Consider the following 26,839-nt stretch of genomic DNA (forward strand, 5'->3'; position numbering starts at 1 on the left):
GGGGACCCATTCACCCACCAATTTTCTATGCAGAGCATGCTGTTCCATTACAAAGAGTTCTAACACGCCTGTGCTATTACTTAATTAAGTTATCTGTGACGTATGTTCGTTGTAAACATTTATCAAATTCACTCGTTCTTGCTATTACACTGAAAAATGTAAAGCTATTTAGCAGCAACCAGTGGCGTAGCTATCGGGGTAGAAGGGGTTGCAATTGCTACCCGGCGCCAAGTACCGAAAGGCGCCGCGGTTAGTATCGTTTATTGGTTTATTTATTATATTACTTACATTTACATCGCGGTTGGGATTAATCAGAGTAGCAAAAATTCAACAAAAATAATCTTACAAGATTTCAATTTAATTATCTAACTGTGATACAGTAAACCTGTAAGCTTATGTATAAAAGAAAGACCTTTATTTAACATAAAGGCCTATTGTATCTCGAAACTTGACAATATCACATTTCAACTGAATGAAGTCATGCGAGGTGCACGTGCAAGGATGCGATGCGAAGCATTGAACGTTATCATTATTGCCCTGCACCTGCATGTGTATGCGAGTTATCTTTATTTTTTATTTTTGGAGAAAGGCGCATTAATTGTTTTGCTACCCGGCGCATCGTACTCTAGCGACGCCACTGGCAGCAACAGAACGAAGGAGTCTATTCTTGCGATCAAAAAATGTTCTCTTCAATTTATTACTATATCATAATAGAGGATGAACATTTCTTTGCACTTATCTACCCAACTAACAAATAAAATGTTACATCAAAAAGTATCAACAGTAAACTACAGAGCGGTCCAAATAACACCACCCAAAAAAGCTACACAAGGTCTATACATTTACAATCTCTCCTTCCACATAAACGCACATAATGGGACCGGAATTCTTCACGCCTTCCTCGTAAACAAAAGCACGAACCTTCCAATACCACCCCTCTATTGGCAAAACAGCGAGAGCAATACCATCAAACGTTCCATTTTGGCATGAATATGTACCCTGAAGAATAGGAGGTATTAAGTAATTAATATCGACTGGCATTTACCTTTAATAACGGGCAACCAAGACTAGGCTCCATCTTTTCAACAAATGCACTCCAAGCCTTAAATTTGGATAAAGTTCTTTGACACGCACTTTTAATATTGATATCCTGATACGGCTCGCAAGAATCTAAATGTTCTCGTGATTTACATCTTTCAAATTTCAGAATAAGCTAAACTGATAAATTTGTATAAACTTTTAGGTCTTAATGTTACCAACCTTTAAGTTGGGTCGAATATTCCGGGTTACAACCAATTTTGCACTGATATAATACATTCTACGGACAGGTACAAAGCGCACCCCTTCAAAATGCGTAGGTAGGTGTCTATATTCAGTACAATTAAGAAAACGGTACACTTTAATAGTTTTTTCAAACTAAAATAAAAATATAATCATTTTAACTTGTATGTTCTAATTACCGGAAAAGACATTATGGATACGACATAAAGTATCGCGTAATAAGTTAATATTTTCATATTGGATACTTTCCGTGTATTAAGCTCGTACTTTATATACTACATTTATGTAATTAAGTTAATATTGATGTGAATCTAAGCCTTATCGGAGAATCTTATATCCGGTGTAATACCATCAGCTTTATTAAAAAGCGTTACGTATGCTAATAAAATCCTTTTTGCTATGAAAATACCCCAATAGTGTATAACTTTGGTACTGTAAGATTGAAGATGATACCTTCTTGACTATTGTTTTTTTTTTACAGTTTTAATTTGTATTTCCGAAAAAAAATATCGAAATACATCTGCAACTGCTGTTCTAATTACACCCGTCGGCTCTGTAGAAAATCCATTGAGGCGAACGAAAATGTAATTGAAGTCATAAGGGCATAGGGAAGTAACTTTTTCTGACTATTGCGAGGTTTTTTGTCATTATTTATTAACTAACGAGTCTTAACAGTAGATTACAATGAATATTTCTCGTGCAGAAATATTTAGATCGCAAAAACCTGCGGCCGTTGAAGCCGGATCCGCACAAATAATAGGTGCTGCCAAATAAGAAAAATTGTATAACAAATAAAAAGATTTTCGCCTTAGGGCGAATAACTGCAGCGCATTTTCCATGCATTGATCAGTAGGTACTTCCCAAAAGGCCATAACTATGTGCGGTTTTTTGTTTTTCTTTACTAGAGGCATCTATGGTTAAAATTTCAATGTAATATCTACATATATATAAGAATAAGAAAGTTGACGTTGTGCAGTTCGCGAATGCGCATATTTAATTTATGGTATATGCGATATGTTTGTTTTGAGCAGAAGCGCCTATGGTTAAAATTTTAATTTGTGATTACAATTTCATAAAGATATCTCGATAAATAAGGCACTTCATATTGCGCATCCTATGCATGCGCACATTAATCTGATGTTTACAATATGCGATATGTTTACTTTTACTAAAAGTATTTTTGAATAAAATTTCAAACCTCCACATTAATCTTCAAGATTTTCTTGTATCAGGTGCCAGAGCTTACTGAGGACGGAAAAAGTGGCGCACCAAACTTCGTTGGAAAATGTGTTAATATCGAACTCTAAGGTGTCTGCAATAACCGTAGTTGTTGAGCCATAGCTTTATTCTTCTTTACTATATTTACGCTTTGTGACTATGATATCGGTTTAATGAATGACCTAAAATTAGGAGATGGGAATGGTTTCTGAAATTTTATGTGTATGTCGAGTCCAGATTTTGAAAATCTATTGCTTATTTATTTATTATCCCTCTCTTGTTTTGGGCCCTCAACAGGCTTGCGCCCAATTACAGAGTGACCCGCATAAAGCTTTTTAGAGGTGCCTTTGCAGAAGGTTTTAAGTTGTTCTATACTACTCCGGTATTTACCTTACGAATTAGGAAAACTGATACAACATTTCGTGGTGGTATTCCACCATCACACGAGATTCGTATGGGGGACTTGTAACGATTTCCTCAATGACTGATTCCACGTCATCGCCAATATTGTACTTTCAATTGATCCTCTTTTCTAACAATAAATACTAAATGAAGTAATTCCGTGGTACCTGGTGTTTTATTATAGATGTCCTCTTCCTTATATCTGTTAATATTTACCCCACAAAAAACTTTTCATAGGATTTAAAAATACGTACGATAGAAATGTCAAATGTCATTCTATATGTCAAATTGTTGCGAAAAAATTTGTTGCTAAAAAGTTGACACAATTTATAATGACGTTTGACATTTTTATTTGGCAACATTTGTATATAAACTTTTTTCCTAATAAAGTATTAGCATAGGCATGGGGTGAAATTTATAAGTAATAAAACACCCGCTACAAATGGATTTAAAATTTTGTGGTAGGGAACATTAAGAAATTCTTTTTTCAGATCCCCGAAACAGAGGCCGAATGGAAAAAATTGTAAAGGAACACAGTCAAATATGAAATTTTGCACACTGCGTTTGGGATATGGATGATGGCAAACATATTAAATTGTTATAGATGCTCCAGCAAATCGTGGAAGCAAGGGGACTATTATTGGTTCTTTAGTTATTGTGGATGCTGATTATAGTATAATATAGTATAGTTCTTCTTTTCTTTGATTCCTTACGTTAAGATGATTCAGGAGTACAAATTTTCACTGTACGAGTACATCGTGGCGTACAGGGAGCAAATTAAGCATTCAGGATTAGTTTATATTTATCGCAAAGATTGCTAATGTACGTAAATCAAACACTTTGTATTCCTATACAGGCTACTAATAATAAGTAAGGTATTACGTGTCGGCATTGTTGGAAATCACACTTTCCTTCGACGATAGTCAATGAAAATTGTTTGAATAGCTTGATATCTACCTTACCTGCAAACATTTAGAGAAAGTGCTCTTTTGAACTGGGCACTCGTAATATCGAAGGATATATAAAATATAACAGAAGCAAGGTAATTTCTATATAAAGTTAAAATAAGCTCACTTACACAAGTGAAAGTATTTACCAATTAAACTGAAGTATTAATCAGGTGGATCAATTTCCCTCCCGAAGGCCACAGAAGAGGCTATAACTTACACCCACCTTTAATGCGTTCGAAATTTGCTCCAGTTCCTTGGACATTTACCACTTCAAGTCGTGTTGGTGATTATGTTGTTCGTAATAAGATGGGAAAGACTTTCTGGAAAGTTTTGGAAGTACAATGTATGAAACCCTCCGTACAAGAATGTCACATACAAATGTTAATTTAAGTATGGCCGAGCACAAACGCTTTATGAAGTCGAAATACTTTCTCCTGTTCAAGTCCGATGGCCAACATTAATATAATCGCCGTATGCACCGTCGCGTATTTATTGAAGACTATGCTATCGTTTTTAATTACAGCATGGTTCACTATAAATCTATCTCATTCTGATTAGACAAGTTTATCATATGAATAGCAATCCCTCAACATATATATTGAATCACATTCCTCGTTTATTAAATACGTCACCAAATACCATCATTGTTTGGAAATGGAATGCCCGACCATTTTTTAGGTAGTTTTCACTTTTGTGGTTACTATCAAGATGAATCAATGCAGTCGATAGGTAGGATTTTAAGAAAAATGAGGTTCGTCCTCCTGACACACATACTTTCGTTAGTATGACCTATCGTTACAATACGTGGGTCAATGAAAATTTCCTTTATAAATTAAGAAAATACGCAATAAAGATTTAATTCGCCAATAAATATGTAGGAGCATATGTATGCCTACGTTAGCGTACAAACTTTCCAATCTGATTGTATTTAGCCGTCTCTCTTAAAAACAAATTTGTATCACACGTGAAAATTAATTGAAATAATTATCTAGCTGATTTCTAAGATAAATGAATCCAAGCGAAACTTTTCATATTTTTGTAATGATAATATAGTCAATGACCCAAGCAAGGATAAAGCTTATTGTAAATAGGGTAAAATTAGTCCTTAGAAACATTGAAAACAGAAGTTTTCTTTTAAAAGGGAAAACTTGACACGAAAACCGTCACACTCGCATCAATATTAAGGAGTGCTAGCGCCTATTGCAATTCTGTCTTAACATTTTCAAGATCTATACCAACATTTAACATTAATGCACATTCATATGATTACGAGTATGAGTGTGATTTAATGTCCGCCAAATGAGTAGTGACCATGATGTAGAATAAGAGTTGCGAGCTTTTTCAATTTTCCGAATTTCTCTTTTAAATTTTTGTTGATGTTGATGTTTTCCTTTCTGAGAACGTCCGCAAATTGGCGACACTCATTCAACAAAACACATACCTATTATTTTGTACTATTTCTTGCTGCCAATAAAACCTTTTGTGCTGCTCAATTGATCGAGATAAAAATAGGCGAGTCAACTCCACCACGCGATACTTAAATAAAATTTAAATTTTATTTAGCAAACAACTTTATGCTAATTTTGAGCTACTCAAAGGGCAGGTAAGTACAACCAACTTTTATCCATCAATCTGGTTCGTTCCGCAAATAATACATGAGTTTGCGGTCTGTATTGCCGAGATAAACCTACGAGAGCGAGAAAACACCAAAAACACTCACCGATTTGTAGATTGTCCAAATGAACACCCTTTACATCACATTCAAATTGCATAAATTTAGGGTCAATATCCTTATAGCATGTAAGAGTTTTAGTATCTCTCATACGTGTGGAATAATTCCAGCACAAGAGTCACTTTTCGAAATTGGAAATTGGAAAAATACTAGCTGAGGTTTTCCACGTCTATAACTATACATATATGCTGCAAAAACGTTGAGTATACAATTTCTCGTACTGTGCGCTCACCTAATCAAAATTAAAAGACTAATGACCGAAACGAATTGCCGGTAGTCAAAATTCTGTAAGAAAATACAAAATAAATGCAGTCCATTCTTTGTATTTCAGCAAATATACACAAACAGCGACGGACTAGGATTAGAGAACCTTCGCAAAGCACTACTTGCATTGGGACAAACAACAAGTCGCTTCAAAAATGAAAGCTCCCATGCAAGTTCTATGATGAATGGGTCCAGATCTAAAGGACTAGGAAGAAAGATATTCAAATCTTTGAGGTGATTAATTCCCAGAGATGCTAGATCAGATCCTTTATAGTTTTGTATTGTCCCCCGTCGGTCCGTGTGCGCTATAACTCTTTTTATAGGACTTCGAGTGAATCGGGAACAGGAAAAACTGCGAGTTCAATATCATAGAAATCAACATAATTTCATTCCCTAGGTCATGTATCGAGTTCGGACTTTCACTAGATTATTCCCTATGGCCCTAAAATGTGTATATAACTCTTTTCTGTGGTCTAGGTCAAAAGTTTTAGAGCAAATGTACCCAAAATTATTCTTTACATTTAGATGTAAAAGCTTTCAAACGCATTATCTTGATTCTGAAAGAGTATTACATGCACATTTGATAACCGCGTGTGTGTGATTCAAAGATGTTCAATTCTTTTTCTGAGACCACGTGGATTTTGATCAAAACATGTCAAAATCGTTATACTTGCACCGAGATCGTTGGGAAAGAGACTAAGAGATCAATGCTCATGACATGAATTTGATGGATTTTTGTTAACTATAATATGTATTGTGTAAGATTAAAATAAATGATATATTATAATTTAGTGTTCATTGTGTATGTATATCTTAGTATTCGAATAAATTTGTGAAATGCTTTTTTATCTAATGAACTTCTTAATATTAATTGGCATTTGGATGTAAACTACAATGGGTCGATGAATAACTACACGAGCACATTTTTTTAATATTATGTAAAATAATAGAGCTGAAATTGTTTAACGTAGTTATAAAGTAAACAATAAAAAACGATATAAAGGTTGTACTTGTTATAAATTTCGTAAGCGATCGGCTCGCTTCTAATCCCTTCATGTAAACTGCCGTGGATAACACTAGAACATTTTAATCCTACTCTAAATTTTCGCAAACAGTCCTTTGACCCTTAGGTAGGTATGTTTCGAAACAAGGCGAGGGATTAGTGATATCTTTAGTTCGGCTACTGGTATGAATTATCATTGTATTTGGCTTTGTTAACGTTTGAAACGAAGTACGTTCAAACATAAATGAAAAGTACGTTTGCATCCAATCGTACTCCCTCTATTATCGAAGCATACAACAAATTCGCGAGGCTACAGTTTGCTCTAGAATTTAATTTTATTTTCATTGATTTCATTTACCATTGAGAATCTTTCATTGATGTTTTAGTCAAGGCGAAAATAGGAAATACTACGGTTTTTATTAGGTACTAATCATTGATTATACCCCAGAATTCTAATCAGTGCTATTACAATAAACAGACATATACCTACCTAGATAGGCTTAAATTACCCTTTGGCATAACTAACTATACAATAATTAGAACAATGTTTACTGTGTTTAACAAACAACAACATGGTCTATCAAACTTGTTACACGTCAATTAATCAATTAGGCTCATACTGTATGCCTATCAACCCCTTCACATACACGGCTGTTGATTTTGTAGCTGCGTTTTATTCATGAGATACCTACTTCCTATACTTCTGCATCAATGTACAGTCTCTTGTAAAAGTAATGTCCCTCGGATACCTACCACTGTAGCATAGGCAACCAACATCCCAGCCGACTAGTTCAAGTTGGATTTGCGGGTGTGGGGGGTAGGTAGGTATCTAATGCGGTTCGTTTTCAGCAGGTATTCCCACTTTGCCAAACTAAAAATAAGTTAGTAGAATGAAAATGAATGGCATTTATTAGCTCAAAAGATCTGCGCTGCTTTAATCTATCCTTGGTTTAATACAATAGAAATTTTTACATTTCTTTCAATTGGTTTGGTGCGTTTTAAATTTGGAAATACTTTAGCTAAAATAATGACCTTTTACTTTTAATTTTTTCGAGTAGATTTTCTTCTAACAAAATAAATGTGATGATTTTGTCGTTTTATACTGACATTGAAATTGATGTCTCATTATTATATACTCGGGCCTCCTAATGGAATGCGATTATCTGCACTGGAAGCGCGACAATGCCGTTCCTTTTGTAACTACCACCTCCCACTCCTTTCAAACCCCGGAATGACACCCGCGGAAGAATTCAGCTGCTTTAATTATTTTTCCCTAATTTCTAATCATTTCACCTGCATGAAAAAGCCGGTTTAACTGGTAACTAATTTTTTTGTCAAAAAATATACCTATAACCTGGACTAAATATCCTTATAATATGCCTACCTACTCAAAAATATGCAACGTAAAAGCTCTCCTAAACTAAATTCGATATTAAATCAACCACGACCAAGTATCACAAATGCATATCATTTAATTTCTGATGCTAGTTACAAAAGAAAGGTATTGTTGCACAGTGCACTTGTAGGGCAATTAATCGCATTCCATGAGGAGACCTATACTCGCAAGTAATTATTAATGACACTGGAATTTCAATGTCATTAAAGGACAAGAATATCACCTTTATTTCGTTAGAAGAAAACCACTCAAAAAATTAAAAAGTGAAAGGCCATTATTTTGTCTTAATAGTCTCTAGCTAAACTATTTGCAAATTTAAAACGCACCAAACCAATTGTAAGAAATGTAAAAATGTTGCACCAAGCCAAGGATATGCAGCGCAGATCCTTTGAGCTAATAAATCGATGGCATTCACTTTTATTCTACTAACTAGTATTTAGTTTGGCTAAATGGGAATATCTGCTGAAAATGAACCGCATTAGATACTACCTCGCACACCCGCAAATCCAACTTGGACTAGGCGGCTGGGATGTTGGTTGCCTATGCTACAGTGGTAGGTATCCGAGGGACATTACTTTTACAAGAGACTGTACACCTACCTACCATTATTTTAAGTGAATTCGGACACACATAGTACAAGTTGCAAAATTGGTGCACATAAATTGAAATCACGATGCAGCATTTTTATGTCGATACTACTTATTGTACCTAACGTAAATTTAGTTACGTGATTTCTATATAAAATTTATTATTTATGTTCACAGGAACTAAATTAAAACGATCAGATTGATTTATAACAGGTTAATTATTATTTATCAGTTACTTAGGTATCACCCCATTTCCCGAAACCAGGATATTTGACTTTCTTTTGGAAAAGGTTGCACTTCTTTGTACTAAAGTTGGAGGTTTGCACTGCGCAACATAATAAATACGTCTTTGAGATTCTTGAGGTGTCCATTCCATGAAGCAAGTACGCATCTTGGTAGCGGCAAATTAACCTCGTAGTCTGGCCTCTTTGGCTTATTGTCAAATTCTAGCATGTCGCAGTGATCAGGACTTGAATCCCAGCTACTGAGGCACACTTCCCAATCTCAGTAGCCTTCTGTAATATGGTCGTGAACGAGGGCAAATTCATCAGCCTACCAAGCGTCCTTGTGCCCAAAAAGAATGGTCCCTGGAGACCATGCCGTGACTATAGACAGCTCTTGCCATCAGATACCTGTCAAGCTGGCAAAAAACCGCCATCACCACTCCTTTGAACTCGAGTTTCCGGTAATGACGTGCGGGCTACGGAACGCAGTATAAACGTTTCAACGTCTAATCAACATTGTTGGCACCTCAGCTACATAGCCCAATTCACCACCGACATACGCCACATCTCAAGCAAAGACAGCATCCTCGCCGACGCTTTATACAGAGTACACTTTGTTACCACGTCTCCGTCGCCCGCAGATTACCAGAAGATCAGCTTTAAAACGACAACCTCCAAAAATTTTCTTAAGACGCTGTCTGGTTTTCCAGTCGCTGATATTCAACAAATTCCACAACATGCCCCACCCGAGCGGAAGGAAAACGTCCAAGCTAATCATCCAACTTTTCGTGTGGCCTAAAATGAGTTGATTTTTTATTAATCTTGAGGCCTTTAGTATATGTTTTGGTAGATTGTCTATTGTAACGCATACTTGTACTTACTTCTTCCAACTTTTAAAGCTATAATCTTTCAGAAATATTCATCCTTCGGTGGACCTAATACTAATAATTACTGTACTTTTTAATATAAGCAAAGTAGCGTAATTTTTTTACTTCTGCCAGCTTTTCAAGTTATAATCTTTCAGATATATTCATTTTTCGGTAATCTAAAATATGTCGACTTTCAAGTAATTTTAGAGAAAGACTATGGACTACCTATAATTCTGCAGAAAAAGTTACCTGTCCGTCTTCGACCGGGGAAAACTTGTATATTTTGGCCGGTAAAATCCAAAACTTCCGGAAATTATGGGCAATTTCCAAAGAAAAAAATGAGAAAGGTATAACTTTTGGTGTAGTGATCAAATAAATTCTGTCGAAAGTTGAAACTTTTTTTTTGTAAATTTTGGCCTGCAGAATTCAAAACATGTAGAATTTTCAAGATTAACGGACTACATCAAGTTATGGGCAAAGAAACAGAAATGGCCAAAATCTACACAAAAAAAGTCTTTCCCATCTAAAATTTGTCGATTTTCGGAAAAAATAGCAATAATGACTTGCCTATATAAATGCTATCAAAAGGTGAGTTGTCTGTTCATTGGGAAAAAACCTCATTTGGGCCTGTAGGATACCAAAACGACCAGAATTTTCAAAAATAAACCATTGCATCAAAAATTATAGCCCTTTACTTTTAGCGTATTTCTACCAATGGATTGCTTTCTGAAAGTTTGTCAGTAGTAGGTTCTTATATTAATACGAACCGACAACGCATCTCAAAAATTGGATAACACATACATAAACCGTATTTCTCTTATTTGTGGACCAATTTTATTGAAATTTAACCGCTCGTCAATTTGACATAAATGTCAATTAAAGCTAATATAGTTGATAGTTTATTTACTTATTTATTTATTGTCCCTCTTGTTCTGGGTCCTCATGCAGGCTTTCGCCCAATTACAGAGTGTCTCTCATAATGCTTTTTAGAGGTGCTTCCGCAGAAGGTCGTAAGTTCGTTCTATCTATAGTATACTCCGGTATTTACTTTACGAATAGGAAAACTGCAGGAAAACCTGATTCGGAGTAACCGGCAGAATGCTCGAAATTGATGTAAGGAAATTTCCATCTCTGCCACAGATGAAATTCGCTTCGATAGTGAAAATCAACTCATTCCACCGAATCGGTTCTATAAAATCCATACAAAAGAGTTCCCTCCATAGAATGCTCTGTCGACATTGCATACGATTTCGGTGACTTCTTGTATTGCATCTACGGGTTCAAATTGAATTATGCATTGAATTGGTCATCATTTGTATGCCACCCAAAATTGCATTCGATATCTAAACAGTATTCTTGCAAAAAAACTGGCAAATTAACGGTTTATCATCATTATTTGTTGAAATGGCTCAAAACAAATTTGACTGGAGTAGCACATTTTTTTCACAAAAAAGAATGTTAATGTGGAAATGCGTTTTTTGCACATCGTTTACGAGTAGGTACTTTTGTAACTTTGACCATAAATACATAATGTAGATACTTCAGTAAGTATATTTTGACTATAGTTTCGAAGGTATGGTAACCAAATCATACTATACTACTTTGAATGATACATGTTAATATACTTTTGACGGTTAACAATGGAAACGATTATGCGCCCAATGTTTTCACCATGCTTAATTAAACAATTTTGGAAAACACAACTATTTTCCTACAAAACAACGTTGCTTTGAACCAACACTTAAAATATATAGATCAATCTGCCAGAATAGTACAATTATCCTTACTTACTGTAGCAAAATTGTGATGTATGCTCATTCTTTTTCCAGCAAAAATATTTAAACAAAATCTAGTATGTTTTGTGAAAAAAGCTTTGGACAATTATTCAGTATTTGGAAATAATTCAACTTTGATGTCATTCAAATTTTACTGATCTTTTACATAAAAAACAATTAAATCGCTTACTTTACACAGGAAATTTATTTTGTCGCTAGTTACAAATGAACATTACATAAGTAGTCAGTGTGATTACCTTGATACATCATGTACCCAGTAAACGCAATTAAATTAACGTAAACTATATAATATACGTATATGTAAAGTGAAGTAGTACGAATAACAACATTCACAAGGTGTCTGTAAAAATACTAAAATAATAACAATATTGGATTACATATGATTAAATAATGGCACAAATAATAGTTTAACGCTCCTATAAACTATACCTGAATTATATTAACAAAGCAATCTTAGAAAACATAATATTTGAACTGAAAATAAAACTTACATAGCAAATTGTAGTTCATTTTGCTACTCTTATTATGATTATGAAGCTCGATATGAGATGCGGTCATGCACAATCAATATGCTACCGACTATTAAAATTCACTCGTCTTTTTGTTATTTTCCCGTTTATTATTGAAAAGACAATTGAAAAAATTGAAATACTGTCTGACAACATTGCAATAGGTACTGCGAATTAATTCAACCGAAAAGGTTAGATATTGCATTTCCATCGTAGCTGCCACATCCTCACAATCATAACGTAAATCTTATCACAATGTAAATAGCACCTAGCAATAATAATTTTCAAAAAATATTGCTTTCTATCGATATGGCAAATCGAGCATAGATTGGGGCCGGAAACATTTTAAGTGCATATAAAAGTAGTAGTTATAAATAAATCTGAATCTTAAGACAGCCCATCTTACCTACAACTTAAATATATCGTTACAGAAATGTATCGCACTACTAATACAAAACTTTCTTTTCAAAAAAGGGCAAATCAAAAATGTTGTCCCTAATTACTTAGAAGGAGGCGGAGGGGGCGCAGTACCATTGCCGGGTTTGGAATTATAGCGCGACGGATATAATGATGGCAATCCATATAAAATATTTAAAACATGTGGTGAGACATTGGCCCGCAAGAAACTGTTTTCGCGTTCCAATTGCCCAATTCTATCCAATAATACTGTAATTTGCTGCTTTAGAGTGTCAACTTCTTGATTAACAGCATAGAGTAGGTAACCTTTGACCAGGTCCTAAAAATGAAAATAGCATTAGTAAGTATATCAACATCGTCATAAAAATTGTTAGCATGATATAAGATTGCGACGACAGTATGGTGCATCCAAGTGGAAACGAAATTGCATTGGCTTGTGTTTTTTCTGGTCGAAAGTAATTGTGTGATCACGTTAAACTACATCGAGACTTACGAACACACAGTTTTATCTGGAAATATGTGATGCAAATTATATGAATTATGAATTTTCGTTAAAATAAAAACTTTATCTTATAATATTGTGTTCTATGCCTATTTTCAGGAATATATCTCGACTGATAGGTACACATTTCTCTCGATGTGACGGCCTCTCCGTAACACTACCCTCCCCTTTAATACTGAGCTCCGGATCTGTACTGATGCCTTTACCCCCCTTGATAAGGATTTAGTCGATACAGATGGACAATTTTCATTCGATACTAGCATATATATATAAAATTAAAAAGCAACCCAACATATAGAGTATTTTATTTGTGCATATACTTCATTATCCCTTCCATTAATTTATACATCCAAAGTATTTACACCAGCACGTTTGTCACCTATACATAGCTTGAGTAAGAAAGTTATGGGGAGCACGGTGGGTCTGGTGCACAGGGTGCAGAAAGAGCTCTCTACTGCACAACGTTTACAAGAAGCTTACAATTGTTTCAATTTTTTAAAAGGGAGAGAGCGTTTCTTGGACGCCTGCACCACAAAATTGACAATACACTGTCAGATTCCTAATTTCTTAGTTCTTAAGTAGGCTGCAAATAAGAGTGGGGGTGATTTCTAAAAAGCATAATGATCACAATTCTTAAGGGTGAATTTTTATTGAGTAAGTGACTATACTCCGGTTGAGGAGAATTTTCCTTCGAGAGCCAATTTATATGGAGGACAGTTTTCTCGGGATGGAATATATAGAAGCAACCTTTTGGGGCTCGACCTTTCTTGAAAGTGGATTTTCCTAGAAGAAAGTTCCTGGTGAGTAAGTATTCAAGTACCTATTCAAGATCACTTAAGAGTATTTAATTGAAACAATCAAAAAGTAAATATATTGCTTAATGAAGTATCACACCGAAAACCAAAATTATGCGATAATTTCCCCCAAAGTTCATGCTATTAGGTACTACTTAATGTTCTCCTACACCTGGAGCTTTATCTCCCAAGTTGGTTAAACAATTTGGAAGCTAACATACTTCTTAGTAAACAGGTAGGTTAATATAAGTGGAATTTGTTATTATTCAACTACCTAAAAGATACTTACCAATGCCAGTTCAATTCTTTGGTCGATAACTGTAGGGGTACTTGATGCGGTACTAAAAAGAAGTAGGCATTAGAATAATCCAATAACTACGATAAAAACAGTATACATATCGGTGTAGGACAAAACCAAAAAAAAATATTTTGCGTGGGAAAAAGTCAGCATAATTAAGCACGGCGCTTTTTAGAGAGTTGTATTCCGTCCAATTGTCATTAACATCGCCGGTTAATAATAAATAAGGGTAAACTCGATTGGTTCAAGGTTACGTCCAACACGTCATAACCACTACAACTGGAAAAAGCATTTTTTTGCTCATTCACTTACCCAACAAAATTTTTTATAAAACAGTAGACGGCGAAAAGAGTTGTGTCATTAATGTTTAAATCTGATTGTAAAATTGGTAACGTCGTGACAGTTAGCTCTTGCAAAGGGCTGGGAACGAGAGGTTTCTGGGCAGTCGTCATTAGGAAATTTTGTCACCAATACATCATTAATTTTACACACATCTTTTCGTAACTAAAACGAACCGGCTTTAAAACTACCACCACCTCAGTATGGAGAAATTTCAACCCCTAAACCTATTGATTCGACGCCGAAGTCATTGCGCTTAATGCAAACGACGCGACGGCATGAGTTATCAAACTTGTTATAGTAAAAATTGTTTTCGTAAATTTAACATCTATTTACTTTTCATTAATCTTTAATAAGCTTATTCAAAAACTTGTAAAAACTACCGGTCTCAGAGCTAAATATTATAACAATCTCAGGTGTAAAAAACAACCGACAGAACTGTTATCCAATACGTTAATGTACAAGTAATTGAAAATCTTTCCTAATTTGGGGAGAGTACAATGTGATCATCAGTATAATCGCCATCTTTGTTGGTCAACCCTAAACCGAAAGTATTCGACTAAGGGCTTACAAATGCTTTGTATTCTAGAATGCAAAAAAGTTATTAAAAAAAGGAAATGTTGTATTTGTTTTCCAATTTCGTGTGAGAAACGACAAAACATTGGCTTTATGCAGAGGAACCAAATTTTGTCCTCTTGGTGTCATCTTTTTGGTAATGGAAGATCTTTATTACTTATCGAATTCAAACTTTTTTTGCAAAAAATGAATTATTCTTGTTATTTATTAATATTACATTATTACATTACTTTTGTTTTTCTAATAGTATTATCTTTCTTTTCTTTTTTTGGTACTACAGTAAGTCTAATTTAACTCTCATCTGTTATTAGATTAAGCATGTTGGTTCAAACAGCAACTAAATAAATTTAAAGAAAACATCAAGATAAAGTACTAATAAGATTCTAAGAAAATCCTAAGATTTAAAAGATTCTAAAAAAGGTTCCAAAAGGACTCTACGATAATTCGGAAAAAATTTTAAGTAACTTTCAACAAGTTTACAAGATACGGTCCTATGAAAATTGTATGAAAACTGCAAATTCTAAAGTAAATTCTAACTGCCTATAGGTGAAGGTATTTAGATTCCAAAAGCTCTAAAAGTTCTGTACAGATTTTATAAGATCCTAAGGACATGAGATAAACAAATCTACATAAGAAATTTTTCTATCGAGTAATATGCCTTTTTGAATAATACATTTTTTATAATGATTTTGAACTCTGTCGGCGTCAATTTAATTAAATGGTTCTTAAAGAAAAAAGGACCATAAGTATGTTGAGCCCATTTCGGCTGCCGGTTAACCTTTATCAGGATAACATTTACAAACGGATCTCGACAGGTTCGATTTTCCCTGCAATATTTAATTAAAGAATGCTTGGTAGTACCCACGCATGACATGACACATTCTTCAACATATCATTTGATGTTATAATTCGCTATCGCAGTTATAAGCGTAAACTATCAATGTTTATGAATGAAAAATGGTAGTCATCCATTGAATGATACTCAACTTAAAACATTAATTACGTCTGATTCATTGTAACTGTAATAACACTAACGCTTCCAGTAAATGATAAAGTACACATTTTTGAAATATTTTGGGAATGCCAAAAGGCAATGCATACAAACAAGACGTTAAATATTTACAAATGCGTTTACAACGTCAACTTGAAATTGAAACATCTATTCCCAACGTACTTTGCGACCTCACCCCAAAATACCTTTGGATGAAACCAATAGTCGACAGTTTTGTGTACATACAGTAGATCGTATGATTACGACCACCAAGAACATTTCAAAAACTGTGTACCTATGGCATGATTTTAAACTTTTTTCGGAATTGCGAAATTAGGCACGGTACTACTGCAAAAACGCTATAGGCACCATACTTACTACTTAAAAAGGATTACTTACTTATTGTTTATGTCCGGATTCGGCACAACTTGATCACCCATGTTCATTGGAAACGATCAACGAAATATTTGGAACTTATAGGTAAGTAGCAGTAAGTACTCTTTAATTGAGTGTAAAGGTTCTTGCCAATAGCACTTATAGACTGATTAGCATTGTACAATATTGAAATAGGTAGCGATATATTAAGAGCACGGTGGGGGTAAGATGTAAGAACAAATTGTAATAACACTATTGGTGAGCTAATTCGCGCTAATTTAACTATAATTTGGTTTTTCAATCAATGTTTACCTAAACTTGCCCATTATTTGCGCGATATACAAAATATTAATCATCATCACCAGATTTGTTATTTATTTACCTACACAAATTTTGTATACAAATTAGGTAGATAATTAGGTACATACAGGGAATTCAATTCGTTTACCGTATTCGATTTGTTTGTACCAGCATAGTGTAAGAATTTACACTATGGTACCAGGTATGCAATGGTGTCATTTGTAGGTACTATCACCAAACGGTTGTAACCAGTATTAAAATTGAGAAGAAATAGTACCTACTCACAAATTCCGCAATCTTAGAGATGGTCATTATTTTACCTATCCTCATGAACAACACGCATCAGGATCGAAGCTGAATTGTAAAAAGACTCTTATAACCTCCCCCATACTTGGTTACTTAACATGGGCCTAACTAAGAGGAACCATGGACTAATTTTTTTAGTCTATGGAGGAACTAAACTGTTCGCTTTCATAATAATTCAATTCCAAAATAGCATAAGTAGGTAGTTATAGGGTTACTGTAGACTCGTTAAACATAGTGCTCGTTAACACTTTTCGACCAACCTTTTTGTAAATCAAGGTTAAAATAAACCTTAATAAATATTGCGAGACAAAGTGGGGTAAGAAGTACGATCGTCGTTACTGACCATAAGAAATCATACGGCGTAGTGGGCACGCGTTTCAATGTTGCATATGGTAGGCAACCTTCTGGTTACAGTCTCCAAATATCGAGTCGGGGTAGTGCATTCGTCATTAGCGTTCAGACCTCGGTTCAGACCCCCTTATATTTCTTATTAAACTTAAACTTAAATTCTTACTAAATAATAACTTTGACAATTATTATTTCAGTTGCTAAACAACCTCTACTACGCATACTTAATTCCCCACATAAGGTACTCCATGCCCGTGGGAATGCTGACACGCACGAATTGTTTCTATGGTAATGGCAGATACTCAAGAAGTATTGAACATAGGATGAAGATACAGACTTATTAAGTTCTTCGCTCCTCTTAAGTGCATATTAAACATAAATGATTTTAATAAGATTCACAACATTTCCAGAAACGAAAGATATAGGTATGTGGTTAAGTAGGTATGTGCTTATATAGGCCGTCAAAAGCTACGATTTAGTTTCCTCAATATAGGAAATGTACCTAGGTAAATAGGTTGTGATCTTGAAGAAGGCCTCTTAATGCCAGGTGAAGAGGCCGAGCAACGACCTGTCCAGATGGGTTCAGGCAGTGTCCATGGCGACAATGAGGGCGAGTGACAATCTCATTTTATGGTTTGACTTATGAATTTTATTTTAAATTTCTCTGAATTTTCCTCACTGTAAGAAACCAATTTCCTGAATATTACAAAGAGATCCAGAGCTGAGCAGTATTGGATGTTCTAAATACTTTTTAGTAGGTAACTCATTCAAATAGACTTTTATGAAAGCAGTAGGTATTTGTATGTTTAATTAAAATACTCTTAGTATTCGAATACCTACTTTACCAACTAATCAAATACTTTGTAAAGTAGGTACTTACTTATCCAAATACTTTTTAAGTTATTCAAATACTTTGAGAACTATTCAATGTTTTTAAAGTATTCATTAGAAAGTATTTAAATATTAAATTAAATTAAATTAAATTAAAAGGATTTAAATAATAGTAGGTATACTTGAATACTTTTGAAAGTATTCAAATACATTCTAAGGCGTTTGAATTTGGAAATATTTTAATACATTGTCAAAGTATCTGCGCTATCCCTCCCCTGACGCTATTTTAGAAGCGACTTTTTACCGCATTTATAGCTAAGGGTGGTGAACACATTATTCAGCAGTCAAACATTTTTGTTTTTGGAGTTCCAGGTTCAATGCAAATGTTACTGTACTATAAAGTAATAGTAGCCCTGAAATTCTGTGTGACATTTCAAGATTTTATACTGTTGTGTGGCTCATATAGACTGGTTCACTTTTCGAAGTTTCTCTGTCCTAGGGGCATTTCAGACAACATTTGGCCAACTAGGTTTTTTTTACTAATTTACGAATATCGATGTTGGCACCTCGAAATCTGAACAGGAAGTCCAGAATTCAAGATGGCGACCATAATTTCCGAAAATGTTAATCTTTTCTCTCATGCGACCGATTTTTTCGATCTAAAAACGGATTATAATGTTATTCCCAGGGTTATTCCTGACATACGTCACGATAATAATAGTTGTTTAAACAATAATGTAATAGTTTTTTTAGTGGCAGGATGCGTAAAATTAAGAATTACGAAGTTCCCAGTTCCCCTTGCCAAATTGAGGACTTGCAAAACGATTGTTTCTAGTAATTCTGACACATATAAGTATTCCCGACATGCGTTTATATTGCATAATCTTATACAGTTTTGATAACTACAATCTTTCGAATTATACGTTAATTCTTAAATGAAAAAAATTAAGGAGGTCAACTAAACTGCGGTGTTTCGGAAGATTCCTATTTTGCTAGATATTAATTACCGTTACTCAGGATATATTATTATTATTATTAAAGTATGAAAGCATACAGAAAAGTGAATACAAATTAACACCTTATTCTCATGATGTTAGGTCAATCGTCTTCTTGAGAATTAGGTACCTAGTACAAATCAATTGAGCCTTGCGACATTTACAAAGTTTTGACGAGCAATCCTATTACAACCACAAAAAAACGATATCTAGACCAGCCTTCGGAATTAATCTAACATTGTGAGAATGGGAATGTAGCCATTTTCAATTCTTTCCCCAGGAAGTCAAGGATAGATATGCTAGTCTGAGCGACATTTCAGAGTTTAAGATCAAAAAAGTACCTATGAGATTTACCCCTGCTATGCCGTAATGACGGAAATGGATGCAATGCTAGAGAAGATTAGATAGAATCCCAAGAGAATGGAGGTCAGAATGTTAGATCTAAAGCTTCGTAACTCCTGAAACCTGGCAATGCTTCACCACTCTGGGAAGTCCTACTTGGTTCACCGAGATGGGGCCCAGGGACGTGCGCTTTCTTCCAAACGGACGTCTGATAGCGACTTCTTCCTACCGAACAAAGCGTGACGCGCACCGTCGGTGGAAACTATAGAATCAACTACCTAAAGAGGCGCCGCCTAAAATATATGAGCCAAGTCGATACCCTGAACAAGTAAAGTTTCATGTACCTAGTTATGACACCAACCTTTTATAGTTCTATCACGAAGATTTTTGCAAAAGAGATATCTTCTCGCTGAGGAGTATTAGTGGAATCATTCTGTAGTTTGACCGTGAACAAATTGCAAAAGAATTGATTTAAGCGGTTTCTAAATGAAAAAAATGTGCTGAAAACGATGGAATAAAGTTTACCAATGTTGACGCCGGGAAATGCCTTAACCGGAAGTGACAACCCGGAAATAAATAGTTTTTTGGCTCATAACTAAGTCATAATTGCTTTTATTAGGAAAAAAATTGTTCTATGCAAAATTAAAGATCATCAAAATCCCTACAAAAATGTATTTTGTTGGAGCAGTGGTTTAGGCGCAATGCGTGTATTTATAATTGCGAAATAAACTGCACCACTTCCGGTTGACGAGTATTAACAAAAATTTAATCAGTTAGTCCCTTGACCATTGTCTACCGGTTACTGGAAACAGAATTGGAAAATTCGAAACCGTTCGCGGGTTATCATATACACAGATTGACGGACCCACGAACGGACGGACGGATAGAAAGTCCAAAACCATGAACTCGCTTTTTGTTGCTCGTTAATAAGCTTCAAAATACATAAGAAATTTTAGACCTAAATCACGTATAACGAACACATTCTCTCAAAAAAATTTCGCTGCAGAATTTAAATCGTATGTATTGTATTAAGATTAATTTAATTTACGACAGAAATAGAGCATTTATGATTACCGTATGCCCCGGTGCCGGCCCACAGAATGCAGTAAACGGAATGATTCGTCTCATTGTATGGAAACCAGTTTTACATTTATATACATATAAGTTCTAACAATTATTCTGATGGAGCAGGAGGAATGTCTGTCTCTATGGGGAGCATTTTTCCGTTTTATCAATCCCCAAACGCCATTATAAAGGATCCTGTTGGTTTCATTTCCATTCTTGGAGGTCACGTCTCCACCTTTTCGGAAAATAATCTAGTCCTCAACAGTTGGTTTACACTCATAAGTTACTATTAGCTCCTTCTCTCCGACTGGATTTGATGTTGTTTTGTGTAGCTTTTTGGTTCAGGAATACCTCTGGTTGATTTTTGAAGTTGGTTTGTTGCAATACCTTCACTGCTACTTCTTTGCCAATTCCAAACAGTTTTGAAGTAGTACTTGTCGCATCCTAAACAATCTAAAGAATGATGTCCTGCCTCACAAAGCACTCACCACTACAACACAGATAATAGGCAATAATTTGCATACTTTATGATTATGAATGAAAATATTTGACTAAATTGCATATCTACTTCGTCCGATATCACATTCACTAAGTCTTATACCATTGATTATAATCGATGCTTATACGTTATGATTAATTTATAAGAGGAAAAGTTATATTTATAGGAAGGTTACTTGCGATCCTATTGGACCCTTTCACTTTAATCCTGTTCCGTATGATACGAAATTTGTCGTAAGAAACGTTTTGGAGTAAACTTTGCCTAATTTTTTATGTTTGCAGCTTAGTTCGTAGTCGAATTCAATAGTGGCTCTATAAATACATACATTGCGCCTAAACCACTGCTCCAACAAAACATTTTTTGTATGGATTTTGATGCCCTTTAATTTTGCATAGAACATTTTTTTTCCTAAAAGCAATTCTGTCTTAGTTATGAGCCAAAAACCATTTATTTTCGAGTTGTCACTTCCGGTTAAGGCATTTCCCGGCGTCAAACATTGGTAAACTTTGTTCCATCGTGTTCAGCACATTTTTTTCATCCAGAAACCGCTTAGATCAATTCTTTTGTAATTTGTTCTCGGCTCGGTTGTCGGTTAACTGATTTTTTAACATAAAATGACTCCACTAGATATATGGAGCCCAGCGTGAACAATAAAGGATGCTTTTGAAACACTCCCTGGTTCACATCCGGGTTCGGATATAGATATTTGTAACTGTCTAGTGGGTTGGGTTGGTAAGACCAGCCTTGGCTAAACCCCCCCCCCCTGCTTAAAAATAAAGGACAAAAATAAATAAATAAATAAAAATAAATAAATGCATCCAAGCGTCGAAAATCACAACAGCAATGACGTGACATCACTTCCTGTGGCAGCGTAAAAGAACAGGATATTTGTTACTACTCTCTTTGGCCAGTTCCTCTGCACATCATTATGGATAGGAACAAAAAGATTATCTTCCCTGAAGTACTGGTCAGCAACCAAACTTTGTTTGCCAGTATTTTCTCGAAGAAGCAACAGAAATACATCTGTATCTGTAGCGTTATCCTAGTATCTGCTTCCTTGTGAAAAGGAGGATATCTGTGTCGTCTGACGGTTACAGAAAACTTTACTTTCATCACTGAAGCCTCCAGCAATCACCAGTACGCCGTCAAATGAGGCAAGGTGATGCGACAAGAACTCGATCGGATTTCTTTTGTTTTCCTCTATGAAAGGAAATTCTTCCAAATTTAAACAGTATAGCCCGAGGTATAGCCATAGTACCTACTATGAAAAAAAGGCTTCCTCTTTTACGTACTTTGACGTTAGAAAAACTATGAAATCATTGCCGTACCTCCGTCAGGAATAACATTATAATCCGTTTTTAGATCGAAAAAATAAAGTGAAAAATCAACATTTTGGGAAATTGGCCGCCATCTTTAATTCTGAATTTCCTGTTCAGATTTCGAGCTGCCAACATCGATATTCATGTTCAACAGTTCTAAATTAGTAAAAAAAAAACGCCTATTTGGCCAAATGTTGTCTGAAATGCCCCTAGAACTTGTTAAACCGCTGTTTTTTATAAAAGTGAACCAGTCTAATACTGGGCAACCAAGCGTGTTACACAGCGATATCTATTTTTTTAATATAATATGGGGAAACGTACACCTGCTTAAATTGTGGCACATCCCTTGCCCGAGACCTATTCTCTTATACTTACATGGTGATATTACATTTAGGTATTATACACTGCGATATTCGAAAAAAAACTAAAAAAAATAATAAATGTTTATTTATGCTCATGCTACATCCTCCTCATGTAGTATCTACACCTATAAACTCAAAAAATCCTACACATTAAGCATGCACAAGCACATATAACATGTGACACAGCGTTCTAAGTCTACTGCTAGTAGGTATATTTAAGCTGTGTAAGTGCAAAAAGTTAAAAATGATGGGCTTGGTACATCTGACACTTACGAGTTTGCTAAATTATCAAAAATAGCCCGTGTGGCCAAAATACCGATGTCGTCGAAAATACTGAACGGACTTGACATAATTGGAAAGGTCGACAAGACAGAGGAATCATCTATGACACCAACCGAGTTTTCTGCAGATCCATCTGTGCTGGAAGCTAAAATATTAAAATTGTAACTGCGGTTCGGTATTGTTCGTGTGATTTTACCTAAAAATACTTTGTGTGTTGAGCTCGTGTTAGCTTGTGTTGTTATAGGAACAGAATCTTTATTGATGGAGGTGGTCACTGACTGAGGAGGTGCCGGGTTTTGCCTCTTAATTGAAAATTTAACAGTGGAAACTTCGGACAAGGCTTCGGTATGAATGTCATTTCGCTCAACTTCGATTGTGTGCAAAGGTGCTTTCTTTAGGATACAACCGTTGTGTGTTGAAGAGGTTTTAAGTGGTGTTTGTGTGAAAAGTTCCCAAGCCAGGTATGAACTCACCGTTTCAGTTTTGTGACAAGGAGGGGCTGAATTGCACGGTTTGTTTTCGTTTAGTGAATCGGACTTTCCAGCTTCACACTCATTGAATCTGGGAGATGTTTTAAAATCTTGATGTAGCGAGTTATGAATAATGTCTACCAGGGATAAACCCATCAATGAATCCAGATTAAATTTTAAATTTTCGGATTTCAAAAAGTCTTGTTTTGTGGCATTTGACAATATTTTCTCACAAGGCTTGCAATAAGCATTAGACACTGTGACAGCTCCATTTTTAGTTTTTAGATTGGAGTGTGGAATCGATGCGTGGTCTGGAAACTTCTCCTTTTGAGAGTGTGGAAAATAAGAGGAGTGCAATTCAGAAACGGAACAAATCATTTTAGGGGATGTAGATTTTGTTATATCTGTAGAACTCAAATTGGTCCCAAATTCTACACTATTCTGAGATTGTAACGTGGTGGCCGTCATAGTGTACTGCAATTCTGAACAAATCTCCAGGCCACCGGATGATTTATACGTGAAAGCGTTTTTGGGTGCATAAGGAGATTCGTCTAAATAGTCCATACACCACCACCGACCTCGTCGGAAAGGTGTACTTGTTTCAACCTTGACTACTTTAAACCTAGTACCTGGAAAACGACTAGTTTTAACTTCTATATTTGGACTAGATAAACGTTTTGATTCCGACGTAATGAATACAATATCTGATTCTTCACTAGCCTTATTTAAATCTGTCGTATTATCGTTACTAATGGGAGATGTACTTAAAGGCATCATGGCAAGTCCATATTGTGAACTAGGAGGTATAACAGTCACGGAACACAATGCACTGCACAGGCCAATGTAATCTTCGGCATCCCGAGAACACGTGTCCTCTGAATAACTAGGGGTTTCGTTATCTGTTACGCGTGATATATCATCCGTGTGGGATTCATCGAGATCATCGGCCGAATCATCACCACAATCGGGACGTTGAGTAACACTAACCGCTGTTACTTGGAATGAACACGACGATTGTTTTAACGGTGGAGGTGATAGTACTCTCGTAAGCTGCCTGGAGGAATTACTTAATAAATCTGCATCCCCTAATCTAATTGTTTCACTTGTGGTTCTATGAATAACATTGTTTACTTTTTTGGATTTAACTGTATTCCTTGTTTTTATCTGAACCGAGCAAGACATGTTAATATGAATGATTATCGCTCGTATAACGACGTAAATAATAATTAAGTACTTCTAATTTAAGACCAATAAATAAGAAAATCGGTTAGATAAAATTCTAACCTCCAGGCAGCCGGAGAAGTACCTATGCGGAAATTGATACCAAAACGACTGCGCGTTTCTTTTCTATGTGCTATTTCATTTGTCGAAAAAGTAGGGTCAAGGACGTCCATCATTTAAATTTAAAACCGGCAATCTACCCTCTACTCTACCATAGATTTAAAAAATCGACTGCACCAAAATTTCTCGGGAAAACACTTTTTCTTATTAATTTTGGTGCGTAGAATCCAAAACAATTCGTACTTTTTCGATCAGACTTCTCAATCAAAAGTTATAGACTAGAAACCAATTTCGAAAGAAAATTCAAAGGGCTGTAACTTTTGAACTAGTAGCCCAATCTTGGAACTGTTTGAAATTATGGATTCTACAGCCACATTCTATAAGAAAATTTTCCGGGTCGATCTGAGACAATTTTCTTTTCGGGCCTCAAAAAAAGGCAGTGTATAACCTTCCTTTTTTACCAAAAATCGACTGCACCAAAATTTCTCGGGAAAACACTTTTTCTTATTAATTTTGGTGCGTTGAATCCAAAACAATTCGTACTTTTTCGATCAGACTTCTCAATCAAAAGTTATAAACTAGAAACCAATTTCGAAAGAAAATTCAAAGGGCTGTAACTTTTGAACTAGTAGCCCAATCTTGGAACTGTTTGAAATTATGGATTCTACAGGCCACATCTATGAAGAGAAATTTTTTTCCGGGTCGATCTGAGACAATTTTTTTTTCGGGGCTCAAAAAAAGGCAGTGTATAACCTTCCTTTTTTACCAAAAATTGACTGCACCAAAATTTCTCGGGAAAACACTTTTTCTTATTAATTTTGGTGCGTAGAATCCAAAACAATTCGTACTTTTTGGATTATACTTCTCAATTAAAAGTTATGGACTAGAAACCAATTTCGAAAAAAGTTTAACAAGTTAAAAAGTAATCGTAAACGATGTACATAAAGCGCATTTCCACTTGCATTCATTTCCCATTTGTAAGATGCAACTTCTGTTAAAATCGTAAAAATTCGGCCACAAATATGAAAGATAGCGTTGCACATGAGCAATCCATTTTTGACATGCTATTTCAATTTCAGTTTATAAGAAGAATTTAATTTCAATGCTTTTCTAAATAAGAAAGTTGGAACTGCGCATGTGCAAACCTAAATTTTGAAACTAATGTTAGATTTTCCTTTGTTCCAAGCGCCAAAGTATCAAATTTCACTTAAATGCTTCCATAGATAAAAAAAAGTTGGCACTGCGCATGGGCAAAATAAAATGTTTAAACTGGCGCTAGATTTTTCTTTATTCCAAGCACCTATGTATCAAATTTCATTTAAATTCTTCCATAAATAAAAAAGTTGGCACTGCGCATGCGCAAAACCAAATTTAAAATTGGCGTTTGATTTTCCTTTATTCCAAGTGCCTATGTATCAAATTTCATTCAAATACTTTTATAAGAAAAAAAGTTTGCAATTCGGTTTATAAACGGTCGAGATGCGAAAAAGGCACTGTGAATTTTGAATCGATTCGACTCAAGTTTTGGCATTGCGTATTATATGGCTAAGGTTATGCCCATATTGAATTTCATGCAATTCAGTTCATAACTAACGGAGATGTAAGAGCGATCGGACATTTCTAAACAAAGTTATCGTTCACACGGACAGATAGAGGGCCAGACAGGCAAAGGAACAGACGGACAGACCAACAGACAGACGACAGACAACAATACAAAATTATAAATGATCTCTAGGATGGTTAATAAACGGCAAAAGTGTAACATTATGGAACATGTAAAAAACGGTTTGTTTTTTAGCAATAGGTACACGCAGAAAAAATTCCTTCCTTGGTGCAAGACTCGACACCATAACGAACCAAATAACGAAAAAAGTAGAACAATAGCTCTTAAGATAAAGAACTAGTAGCGTCGCAAA

The 26,839-nt window shown here is 35.1% G+C and overlaps 2 protein-coding genes across 3 annotated transcripts; both read right to left on the reverse strand.

Annotated features, from left to right (window-relative positions):
* Positions 1-535: 535 nt before the first annotated feature.
* Positions 536-4,290, reverse strand: LOC116165986. The gene is made up of 5 exons (XM_031480784.1): positions 4,228-4,290; positions 4,075-4,171; positions 1,261-1,416; positions 1,046-1,213; positions 536-999 (listed from the first exon to the last, which is right to left on the reverse strand). Exons 2-5 carry the CDS (start codon positions 4,111-4,113, stop codon positions 835-837), a joined length of 528 nt encoding a protein of 175 aa, XP_031336644.1. The 5' UTR covers positions 4,114-4,171; positions 4,228-4,290; the 3' UTR covers positions 536-834.
* Positions 4,291-11,883: 7,593 nt separating this feature from the next.
* Positions 11,884-25,096, reverse strand: LOC116166025. Of its 2 annotated transcripts, XM_031480847.1 has the most exons (4): positions 23,369-25,092; positions 23,164-23,317; positions 14,234-14,285; positions 11,884-12,967 (listed from the first exon to the last, which is right to left on the reverse strand). In XM_031480847.1, the coding sequence occupies exons 1-4, from the start codon at positions 24,822-24,824 to the stop codon at positions 12,731-12,733; spliced, it is 1,899 nt and encodes a 632-aa protein (XP_031336707.1). In that variant the 5' UTR covers positions 24,825-25,092; the 3' UTR covers positions 11,884-12,730. The 2 variants fall into 2 exon arrangements, with proteins under 2 accessions (XP_031336707.1, XP_031336708.1); XM_031480848.1 differs by lacking the exons at positions 11,884-12,967; positions 14,234-14,285 and adding an exon at positions 22,959-23,110 and having other exon boundaries at positions 23,369-25,096.
* Positions 25,097-26,839: the final 1,743 nt, after the last annotated feature.

Source organism: Photinus pyralis, unplaced genomic scaffold (genome assembly GCF_008802855.1).
Source record: "Photinus pyralis isolate 1611_PpyrPB1 unplaced genomic scaffold, Ppyr1.3 Ppyr1.4_LG3a, whole genome shotgun sequence".
NCBI lineage: Eukaryota > Metazoa > Arthropoda > Insecta > Coleoptera > Lampyridae > Photinus > Photinus pyralis.

What these genes read in the sequence shown, in the direction of transcription:
- LOC116166025 (XM_031480847.1), bottom strand. Translation starts at nt 24,824, where the DNA reads ATGTCTTGCTCGGTTCAGATAAAAACAAGGAATACAGTTAAATCCAAA. An exon ending in AACACACAAAGTATTTTTAG is followed by an intron (nt 23,318 to 23,368) that starts GTAAAATCACAC and finishes TTAATATTTTAG; the next exon opens with CTTCCAGCACAGATGGATCT. An exon ending in AAAGAATTGAACTGGCATTG is followed by an intron (nt 12,968 to 14,233) that starts GTAAGTATCTTT and finishes TTTCATTTTTAG; the next exon opens with GACCTGGTCAAAGGTTACCT.
- LOC116165986 (XM_031480784.1), bottom strand. Translation starts at nt 4,113, where the DNA reads ATGTCCAAGGAACTGGAGCAAATTTCGAACGCATTAAAG. An exon ending in AAATTTCGAACGCATTAAAG is followed by an intron (nt 1,417 to 4,074) that starts GTGGGTGTAAGT and finishes TTTTTATTTTAG; the next exon opens with TTTGAAAAAACTATTAAAGT. An exon ending in ATATTCGACCCAACTTAAAG is followed by an intron (nt 1,214 to 1,260) that starts GTTGGTAACATT and finishes TTATCAGTTTAG; the next exon opens with CTTATTCTGAAATTTGAAAG.